Source organism: Acanthopagrus latus, chromosome 1 (assembly GCF_904848185.1).
Source record: "Acanthopagrus latus isolate v.2019 chromosome 1, fAcaLat1.1, whole genome shotgun sequence".
Classification (NCBI taxonomy): Eukaryota; Metazoa; Chordata; class Actinopteri; order Spariformes; family Sparidae; genus Acanthopagrus; species Acanthopagrus latus.
In genome coordinates this window covers 23,424,795-23,436,300 of record NC_051039.1, presented here as the reverse complement: position 1 = coordinate 23,436,300, position 11,506 = coordinate 23,424,795, and the positions used below count along the sequence as shown (strand labels likewise).

Genomic DNA, 11,506 nt, shown 5'->3' with positions numbered 1-11,506 from the left:
CTGGACTGGTAGGACTTGATTCAAGACAAACACACAATTGGAAACTTGTAATGGGTACTAGCGCGGGAGCTGAGAGGAAAACACTTGGCGGCTGTACTGAATATGTAAATGTAATCAACCATCCAGAGCCCGTCATATGATTTGTCAGGGGAGCATGGGGTTTTTGGGCTGTTGTGGATCTTCATCAGCTAGAGGGCGAAATGCAGGTGAAAATACAGTTTTAGACAGCTGTGTTTATTATCCAGGTGTTGAGGATAATTATTCACCATATATCAGGAACACAGTGTGGAGTTGCACAGGAGGGAGTGGAAACAAAAAAGGATTTATTATGAGACAGCACTGGTTCTTATTCATGTGTCTGCAAAGTACAAGTCAAACAGGGCCTCAGTAAGTCATGCGAACACAAGCGGTAAATGCATTCAAATGTATTCAATCATAGTGATTTAGTGTACAGCACAAATGCTTTCTGAGGCCTGAACACATTTTAATCAATGCAAATACTCTGGACCTCAGTGGGTGTCATATCAAATGAAACAGGGTAGCAGCGCCGTTGTTAGGCTCGAACAGCAGACCATGTCAAGGTGTAGTGTGTGTGTACACACATTAATCGGGTAGGTCAACACATCAATATTGCAATGTCTGAACATGCAGATAATCACTGTTTGTTCTAGTGATGAGACGGACCACAGAAAGCAGATACACTCTTTGCTTTGCTGTAAGTGTCACTTCAAGGACTGGCTGTATTAAAGCTGTTTATTATTATAAATAAAACACTATGATACTTATGTTGAATGCACTCATATTTTTGTGCTATTCTCAGCAATTATAACATGGGAGATAGGGGAGCACTTGGGTGAGTTTAACAGCTTTATGGAGTGTTCTTTCCAGTTTGAAGGTAACTCCCAGTTACACCGTTAGCGCTCGCTCTATTAAAGCCTCCTGCCATAAAGGGAAAAAACAGATCCAAGCAAATCATTAATTTCATATTTTGTGAGGCAGCCAGAGCAGGGGGCTCTCTGACAGGTTTATCGCTCATTTGATTATGGATTGTTTGAACCTGCCACTACTGTAGTAAAAGGGTAACTCCACCAATTTTACCCATTCAAGTGTGTTCATGGGCATTTAGGAGTACTGTTATTATATGTGAATAAGGTCATATAAAGACTGTGGTGGCTCAGCAAGAAGCTGCATGTCATCTGATAAATTGCCTAGAGTGCATTGTGGGTAATCTAGGCTCCAGGTTTTGAAAAGCAGTCCACTTGTCTAGCAAGACGAGAGATAGCACCTTTTTTCAAGGCTTTCTTCTCCCTATTCAAAACCTACATTACCCAGAATGCAAATTAGCAACTGACTGACATCACTGGAGTTAATTTATTAGACATGCAGCTTCTTATGGAGCCACAAAAAGCATCACACCACGTTAGTGTGGATATGCTGTAGTACTTGGCAAGACCTGCAAACACACTTTAAAGTTTAAAAACGGTCAAGTTACCCTTTAACTGGTACAGTTTCATGTGTAAGGTATGTCACAGGATGACATGCCTGTTCTTTATGTGCCGTTTGGTAATTGTAAGTAGAATCTGTTGTAACTTGACACTTGGACACTAGTTGTTGAGCATAAATACATCAGATTAAAATGGAAAAAAATGACGCTCTATCAGCAATAACTGATTTATATTTATGACTTAATTTGCATAATAAGCAGGGTATTACATTATTTTAAACCGCTAATTACATGCGTTAGACAAAGAAAACGTGGAAAACGTATTCCTCATTTTTATCCACAGAATTTAACTAATAATCAGTTAAATAAAATCTCTGGCTAGTTTACAGGAAATAAGCTAATGACAATCAAGAGGTATGGAGTCGAAACATGTAGCTGACCTCGAATCTGATTTTTCTACTCGTCTTTCCGCCCTCACTAATAGACCCGGCGGCGTGAATCTGATCCCAGGTCGGCCTTCTCCGCCTGCTAACACGCGGTGACCACGTGTCTGTCAGTCCGGCCTGCCAGCGGACCATGTGGAGCAGCAAGATGGCGGCGCGCTGGAGGAGGAAAGACGGGGATTTAAATGCCGGCAGTAGCGACCTTCTGACCAGCAACACTCCCCATGAGGTACCGGTTCGCCCATTTTATCCAGTCTGACATGTAAACAGCTGCACGCGAGCGCGTTTCGATGCTTTTAACGGAGGCAATTCGCCGGCGCGTGAGGCCCCACGCGGCCATTGCGACACGTGGCTGTAGCAGGGCGGTAGTACTACTGAGAGAGGGAGCAGGCTGAGCTGCCCCGTCTGTCTGGACCGTGTAGCCACTGACACGGATTAATGACGAGTTGGTGAATGTCGTTACATTTTCCTTCGTGTTTGAACATAGTATCCTCTTTACATGTGGACGCTGACAGGGAGGGAGAGCAGTCCACTTCCTCTAAAGTACAAGATGTTCAGATAAGACTGCACCCTCAGCTCAGTCCTGCAAACTACACCGTCTCCTTTCTTTAGTATTTCTCCATCAATACCATTAACTTGCGCATTCACTTATTAATGAATGGCTTTATTGTCATTTATGAGCGTATAAATAGCCTGTTACAGTTGGACAGGCTCTGAAGGCTGTGGTATTATCTTCCCAGAGATGGTGTGCAGGTTGTGACCCGCCTATATGCCCCCTTGTCCCCTCGTCTCCTCGGTTAGCCTCCTAACTTACCTACTTGCACACGTTGGTCTGATATAACGTCGTCAGAGTAAGGCGCAAGAATGAATCCTTGACCATGCCTATGAATGAAGCCACAGAGCAGTGATGGAATATAACAAAGTATTTTTTCTTAAGTAGCCTTGCTCTTTAGTATTTTCCATTTGTGCTACTTACAAATACTTGACCACTACATTCATTTAACGTTGGTTTCACAGAGCCAAAATAGTGCGTTTTTGAATTTATGTTGTCTGCAATCAGATAATGATAAAAAAAAAAATACACTACTGATTTTCATAGTCAAACAAAATGCTGAATATCAGCTCCGATAATCAGACTGATTGATAATCAGTTAACCCAAAGTATACCATATGTTCTAACATGGAAATATGAATTGAACTTACACTTTTGATATTTTAGAACATCTGTTGCCAGGAAATTGCTGTTGATACTTGGGTACATTTAACATCAGATACATCAAGGCTTTTGTATGAGTGACTTTCGCTTTTGCTTAAGTAATATTCTAATATGATAACTATACATTTACTCAAGTATAACTAGATGAAGCTTTTGCAGTACTGCCATAGAAATAGTTTCTCATTAGTGTCGTCAAAAGTATCACAAAATCGATACTGAATATTAACAGTTTCAGGTGGTCTAGTTTCAGTCGGTGTCAAGACTCCTCATCTAGCTGCGTTTTTGCCCTCCTCTATTGCCGTAGTGCCTGCATAGTCCCACCTCATCCAGAAGTAAATACATGTAGGTGCTGTTGTGCTTAACACAATACACAAACCTTATTAAATCTGTCTTTTATTACAGATGGTATGGAATATCAATCTTTTTCCAAAGTGTTGTAGTAAAGTACAAAAATTCCAGTTTTTACATCATTCAGATTTATGCTCAGAAATGTCTGCAGCTTCATGACGCTGACATTCTTCATTTAAGTATGTACTTTGGTAGCACAAAGTAAATCTACAGTCAGTTAATTGTTTATTACCAACTGGTTCCTGCTTTTCAGATGTCGGTTTTGATAGACGTCAGTTTACTGTCAGACGTGATAGTAATCTGTGGTTTCAGGGTGTATATGACATTTGAATGCGTGAACTTGGCCTTTTTGAAATTGCAATCAGCATATTTAATTATCTCTGATATTAATAGACCAAATGGTTAATCAATTGATAATAAAGTTCTTAGCAAAGCTTTAGTTGCAGACCATTTTTTTTCAGTTTGTTGAATGTAATTTTTATTTACATAGAGATGTCTCTCTGTTAATGCTCTTAATCTACGTAGATTAAGCAACAGCTCTGCTTCACTTTTCTCCACTGCTGTATTTGAAGCATTGTCAGATTTTGCAGCTCTTCCTGTTTATGCTGAGAAAGTTCTAGCATGTCACGTCCTGTGCCTTAGTTTCTGGTCGCACCCAGAGGAAGGAATGAGTTGAAGTGTTGCAGGAGGCAGAAGCACACCAGATCAGTGTGCATGCATGTTCACATCACATGGATGTAATGTAATATTTGTCTCTCTGCAGTTGCTCCTGAGTCAAAGTGATGTGGAGATGGACACACAATCCTGCATGGATCACTCAATCCTGGCCATTTTTGAGGACTCCACTGTTGCATCAGAGGTCAGAGTTAAATCAGATTGCCACAGTAATCCATGCAGAGGAGAGACTCTGGGAGTAACACAGTTAAGTAAGAAGTAAAAGATGAGAATTGGTTCATAAGTCTTGGCTCTGGTTCCCCTTTTTTCAGGATAAGAATGGAGCAGAGGAAGAAAGTGCAACCCTTCTGTCGGCCCTGACTGAGATGCTGGACAGCGTGGAGGATGTTGACGGGACTCTGTCTCCCTTTGACACTCTGCCTGACACTCAACTCCTCACCCACCCAGAGCGCAGGGATAACATAGTGGTGGGTGCACACTCAGGGATAAGACACACAAGTCTTCAAAAACTTTCATGTAAACAATTACGGGTGGGCCACCCGCCCAAATAATAACAATCCACAATCTAAATTGCGATCTTTGTTCTCAATTTTGAAGTGCCCTGTAGATTATAGCGCACTTAAAATAGCCTCAGAATGTCTTGTTTTGCTCCACTGAAACACAATGATGCATTAAAGATAGTTCTTCTGGGCACAAGCTCACCTAAAAGTCACATTGCAGTTGTACAACATGTTGCCATAAGTTTGGAAACAGAAGTAAGAGGACCTTCAAGATCAATCACAATCTAAAAATCATCAGATTGGCTGCATCTAGAAGCAATAATCAGATTTAAATGCATTATCTAAAATCCAGTCCACTGCAGTACAGCAGTCCTTCCTGATCATGATTTTCAAATTTAGATAACTATGAGCAGCTCATGGTAATCACATGAATTTGCCTCATAAATATCAGCTTTATAAGAACTTGATAACTTAGATAAGGATCAACCACAGGCTTTAACAAACAGAACAGAATATTTGTGAGCACAATAGTGAAGTACCTACAAAATAGACTCGTATATTAGATATAATGTCCCATTAATAACCTTTTCTGCTGTTCTAAAGATCTGTTTCTTTTTCTTTCTCTCTCGTCTTCAGGAACAGTCACTTGCCGAAAGACTGAGGCCAAGATCCAAATCACCAAACATAACATTCACAATTAAGATTGATGGTGAAAAGGAAGATGAGAGCAAATTAGAGAAAAACAGCCCTTCACAGCTGCTTAAACAGCAAAATCAAACACTGTTGCAGTTCAGAAATAGGAAACCAGAGGCTGACGTGGAAGTCTTTACCTCAACTTCTCTCATCAACCTGGTGAAGGTCATGCACTCCTACAGTCTGAAGCTGCATGTGGAAGAGGATGGGGATAAGCTGATTAGGGACACATTATTCTCTCAGGAAGAGGTGTGGAAGTATGAGAGACCCACTGAAGAGAGCGATGAAGAGATAAATGTTGTGTCTGATGATGAGGTAACAAAGGAGGAAGAAAAAGGAGATGAAGAACGTAATAATGACAAACTCTTGAAGAGCGCATTGCTGAATGGAAACTCATCTAGAGCTCAACCATCCAGAGAGAAGAAGAGGGTGAGCTTTGGCCCCGTTCAAGTGCTTCCCTTTGATGAATCAGTGGAAAAGGGAATGAACGAGAAAAACCTAACAACAGTGCTCACAAGTGAAAGGTTGTTGGCTCCACTGAACAGCACAAAAGCACTTGAAAATCCAGCTAGCTCAGCACTTGAACCCCAAACAGAATCCTCAGAAGTGAATTGTAACAAAGCTGGAGTTCTGCTGCCTAAAGGTGAGACAAAGGCCAAATCACTCAGCCTCCAACAATACAGACAGCTGCGCCAAAAGAGACAGCCCCTGGTGGAGAAACCGGGAAACTACACCACCAAGTGGCCCTCTGTTTCTGAGGCCCCCAAGGAACTGACCCCCATCCTCTGTTTACAGGGGCAAAGACAAAATGGCTGTGGACCAAAAACAACACAACTTTATCCAGATGGTAAGAGAAGTGGGGCTGATCAGCTCCATAGATCTCAAACCCCAACTCCTCCATCCAGGCCTCACCCCTCAGAGGCCAAACTATCCACTCCTCTACGTTGCAGTGGATTAAAGCGCCCACGAACTGAATCCAAAACCATCTCCCCCGCTAGTCCACTGCCAGCAGTCACAGCTAACCCAAATGTTGTTGCGCCTGAAAGCAAAAAAAGTCCAGTAAAGAAACCATCACTGCTCAGTAGTGATCCCCCAAATCCTGTCCTCCTCCCCCTGCCAGTTAGCCGGACGACCTCACCATCCACTGACCAATCCTCATCAGAGACCAAAGTGGAATTCCTCAACAGACATTCTGACCTCGACAGCACCAGGCACTTTCAGGAAATCCAAAATAAGTCCTCAGGCACATCTCTTCATCAACAGCCATCCTCATTAGTGCCGGACCCCGAGGTGTTAAAACCTCAGGACTGCACCATCCAGTTACAGGAAATTAAAAACAAGCTCGCAGAGATAGCTTCAGGTGCCTCCACTTTATCTCCAACCAAAGTCAAACTTTTGGTGAGGCCTCAAAAATGCAGTCCGAACTTGATGAAAGAAACCAAGCCGGAACCAAAGACTGTGTCATGTAGTAAAGTGGATGCTCACACACCAGTAAAGGAAACATTGCCAGAGGTTTCCCCCAGTAAATCCACACCAGAGGAACCACTGCCAACTCTTCACTTCGGCTGTATCAAGCAGACTACAACCGCTGACTCAGGTAAACTGTTGAAACATGGCCGCTAAATCTGACACAACGGAGCAACTAAATATGCAGAGAAATAAACATCATCTTCTTAAGTAATCTTTTCATGCCTGTTTTTCTTCTACTTCAGGAATTGAAGCCCCTGACCTGACCAGCCTGCTGGAACAGTTTGAGGAAACACAAGGTGAGCTATCAGATTACTGGTAACACTGTGTTGTTGGATGCCCACGTCAGGACTTGTGTAACCACGTTTCGTTCTTTTTCCTCCAGCTAAAGAGGAGCGAGTTGAGCCCCAAGTGGAACAGTTTGAAATGTTAAGCACTTCCGACTCACCTAGGACCCCAGAAACCCTCAGGAATTTACCTCCTCCTCAAATGTCACAGGGAGTGGACATCCCAGAGCCCCTCGGCACTGAAATCATCCTCAGCACTCAACAAGATCTACCAACAAAGCGCAGAAATCCTCCATCTAAGGCCATTCAAATAATCGACCCCCGCCCTCTACCATCCAAGAGGACACACAGTAGCCTCCCAGAGTTCCCTGCTGCTCTCCCCTCACCCCACATTTATGCATCTATATCCTCCGATCATGATTACTGCGGACCTGTAGACCGTTCACCTACAAACTTAACTCAGCACAGCAGAGCCTCTAAACTAAAGGATATTAGTCAAACTGCTGATGAATCGCAGGTGAACAGCCATAACTCAAGTACTGCTGCTGAGTGCAAACAACAGACCTCCACAGGTGAAGTTAAAACCACCATCATCAGTGCTGTTAATAACTCTACAACGTCTGTAACGCGGCAGCTCTCTGATGATACAAGGACCAGGCTGGAGACCACCCTGTCCACAGACAATGTTCTGTCGCTCTCAGGCAGCTCTGCCACACATCAAGACAGTGGTTGTGCAACTGAAGACAAGACAGCTGCTTGCACCCTCCCTACACCTCCACCCAGCCCTCCTGTCAGAGGGAGGGACAAAAGACGGTTTCGGAGAAGATCTCCACGCTCTGACTCGAGCTCAAGCTCTTGTTCCTCCTCCTCTTCCTCCTCCTCCTCCAGCTCTGCATCTCCCTCTCCAAAAAGACAAAAGTAAGCATCTCTTGTTCATCATGTTCAGTTTTAGTCTTTGTCCGTCCTCTTTGTGTGTCACTCCTAACTCTCAAACTGCTTGTCTCGCAGGCGCCGTCACAAGCGTTCAGAGAGCAGTTCATGCTCGTCGTCCCTCTCTCGCTCTGCTTCCCGCTCGCCCCCTCGGCACTACAGGTTGTCTTGCTCCAGTTCAAGATACAGCAGGTCTAGATCCAGATCGTGGTCCCGGTCCAGGTCTAGGTCCCCATCCAGGTCACGATCACCATCCCCACAGATTTGCCGTAGGCGGTTGGGAGACGTTTACAGGTCAGTTAATGTTGAGAGTTTTAGATGCAAATATTTGTGGATGAAATGCGGATTTCTTTAAAACATAAATGTTCCATCCATCGTTCCTACAGAAGCAGAGAGTCAAGGAGGCTCAGGAGAGAGCACGAGATCAGGATCCAGAAACTTAAAGCCATAGTGAGTAAAATATTACTGACACATATGTTGTGTGTGTGTTTTTTTTTTTGCATGAGTAATAATAATTATAAAAAATGCTCTTGTACAGGATGAGCGCAGGGTGGTGTATGTCGGCCGTATCTGCAGGTCTATGACACACAGCGAACTGAGGGAGCGCTTCTCTCAGTTTGGAGAAGTAGAGTGTGTGTCGCTTCACTTTAGAGAAAGAGGGTAAGTGTGCACAATTTAGGTTTTATTTACTTTTGTTATGTTTTCATGTCTACAGTGTTTTTGTATAATTACTCTGTGTTTATCCGTAATATAATCTTGTCCCTTTTGTTCCTATAGGGACCACTACGCCTTTGTCACATTCTACAACATGGATGATGCTTTTGCAGCCATTGATAATGGTGGAAAACTAAGGAGGCCTGATGAGCTGCCATTTGACCTCTGCTTTGGGGGAAGAAGACAATTCTGTAATTCAAATTATGCTGACCTAGGTAAGACTCAAACCCACAAAGAAAGTAGAGAATCTCATCATTGTAAAGGTCGTAGTTCCTTTGTGTAGTTTTTCTGTTGGTATTTCGTGTCAAAGCCCCTGTCTGGCCCCACAGAAACCTCAATTTAATAATCCTGGTAGAATGTCTAAATTCATTGATTTAATCATTCGCAAAGTTTTCATTTAAATGTGGGATCAAATGTAAGCAGCTCTGCAACTCTAAGGGGTATTTGTCACGTTACAACTAGGGGTGTCACGATTCTCCAAATCCTCGATTCGATTACATTTTCGATTCTAAGGTCACAGTTCGATTCGATTCTCACCCCGAAGGTAAACATAAACATCAGCCCTGGAAGAAATCATCTCCCCTGTGCTTCCCGACCTTGGAATGGTCTAACACCATGCTATCGTTTGACTGGCTGTAGCTAGTAGCCAAGTCAGAGGAGGTTGACTCTCAGCACTTCAACATGTGTGTGTCTTTTTTCTGCTTGGCAAACCGACCAGATGTGGCATGGGGGTGTGGGTTGTGACTTAATTTCGGTCAATTTCGATTTAAAATCTATATCGTGACACCCTTAGTTACAACAGTGTGGAAAAAACATTTGTTATCAGGTACAGTGACCCCAAAAATATTTTTTTGGTTAAACTAACAGGTATCATTCTGTGGTGTATCAGTGACTCTGTACACCTCTTGTTTTATTGATGTGGAAGTCATTAAACACAACAGTCAGCCTGTAATTGTCCTTTTCCTCTCCAGATGCAAACAGAGATGCAGAACCGTCTCCTGCCAAGAACAGGTTTGAGGACCTTGACTTTGATCAGCTGCTCAAACAGGCGCAGAGAGGATTAAAGAGGTAGCAGAGCTGTGTGGGAGATCAAGAACACCAAGCTGAATGTGGCACAGATGAAAAGAGTCTTGTTTTTATTTTGTTTTTCATGAACCTCAGAGCCTTATGCTCACACATATGTAGCAAGCATTTGTATGTTAGTAGTTTTTGCATGTTTAACACTTTACATGCATGCAGTTTTTGATGTGTACAGATAATATGTACAAATAAGTAGCACTGTTTATTTGAAATTGTGTATTAGTGAAATCCACTAAAGATTGTTGTTGCATTCCATAACACTGATAAAATTTTATATATTTGTATAAAAAAATAAAGGCTATTAATTGTGTTTCCTGCCTATGTCTCGTGTGAGTCAGCATCCACAGTAGCAACAGGGTTCTGTCACTCTGATATTTTGAAGCCATCTGCTGAACAGCACAGATTTGACCTAGAAGCCAGTCTGTAACTCACCTGATGTCTTGTAGTAATGACTACAGAGGGAGTCTTGTTTCATCAACATCCAGTCAGTGTTCTGCAAGCCCACAGTCTTGAAGACAGCCTCTTGAACGTTTTGATATTGATCATCTCATTCTTTGTACATCAAGTCTTTGTAGGCTGTTTATGTCTGCTTTCTTCAGATGCTCAGCAGCCTCAAAGGCTGCCCTGTTAAATAACAAAGCATGGCATAACATGTGGATTAACTTGTACATCTCAAATGTTCCATCACAGTTTTCTCCCTCAGTCAATATTTTTAGGTTGTTCTCTGCTCTTTTAATAGCGACTTCTCATGGCAAACATAATGAATTGTTGAACACAGGTGTGATTAATAACATTAATTATAAATGTGCACAATTGATAGTTTGACTTCTGCTTCACTACTACAAGGGCTTCCTCACACTCCTAATTAAACTGCTATTTTTAATATCAATATACACATTTTACTTGAAGAATATTTGTGTCTTCAAACATCCATGGGCAATCCGCTGATGACTAATAGTAGCCTAGTCAACTGAATAATGTGTGAGCTGAGTAAGTCAGCACCTAGAAAGTGCTAAATATTGGTCAAAGATTCCAACACACAAGTATGAGAAATGTGAACCATGTTCATGTGGAAACTAAAAGAATAACTTTACAACCTCAACCAGTGGTGGAAGGAGCATTCGAACACAGCTTTTATTTTTTTATTTATTTATGTAGGGTAACAGGTTCTCTCTCACAAACAAGGAGATGCTGTTATCTGCTGATAAATGCTGATATTAAGCCTGCCAAAACTTTATTTATTATTCATATGTTGTTTTTTGTTTGTTTGTTTTTGCAAAGATTAGTTTTTTGATTACCCGTGGACATTAATTTAGTTGATGCTTTTTTCGTTTAAAATGATATGATAATGCACAGTTCTCCTTCTCAAACGATCGTGCGAACGATCAACTGGGGGGTCAACTGTGCGTGAGAACACATGAACAAACATGTAAAAGTGGTATTGTTAATGTGAATCATTATTATCATTTTTATCGTACGCTCACTCACTAAGCCAAGGGTGACTGACTGACCGAACAAAAAACGATGAGCTACGACTTTTTTTTTCTTTCACGGAAACAGTTGCTATGCTCTCTGTTTCTCATTGGCTATAATTCAACGACAGTGTCCCAGACTCAGCATACGATTGGCTTGCTCTCAGTCCTCTTCACCACTCTGATAACTAAACAGTGAACAACAAAGCGACTAGTCTGTGAGATCAAAAGAACGAA

General features: G+C 42.2%; 1 protein-coding gene across 2 annotated transcripts; it reads left to right on the top strand.

The window, feature by feature from the left end:
• The first annotated feature begins 1,401 nt into the window (after positions 1–1,401).
• Positions 1,402–10,107, top strand: si:dkey-93h22.8 (uncharacterized protein LOC449943 homolog). 2 transcript variants are annotated; one of them, XM_037092920.1, is made up of 12 exons: positions 1,402–1,521; positions 1,929–2,116; positions 4,215–4,310; positions 4,438–4,593; positions 5,263–6,916; positions 7,032–7,085; positions 7,172–7,991; positions 8,082–8,297; positions 8,390–8,453; positions 8,542–8,663; positions 8,781–8,932; positions 9,689–10,107. In XM_037092920.1, the coding sequence occupies exons 2-12, from the start codon at positions 2,021–2,023 to the stop codon at positions 9,787–9,789; spliced, it is 3,531 nt and encodes a 1,176-aa protein (XP_036948815.1). In that variant the 5' UTR covers positions 1,402–1,521; positions 1,929–2,020; the 3' UTR covers positions 9,790–10,107. The 2 variants fall into 2 exon arrangements, with proteins under 2 accessions (XP_036948815.1, XP_036948824.1); XM_037092929.1 differs by lacking the exon at positions 1,402–1,521 and having other exon boundaries at positions 1,933–2,116; positions 5,269–6,916.
• The last annotated feature ends 1,399 nt before the right edge of the window (positions 10,108–11,506 follow it).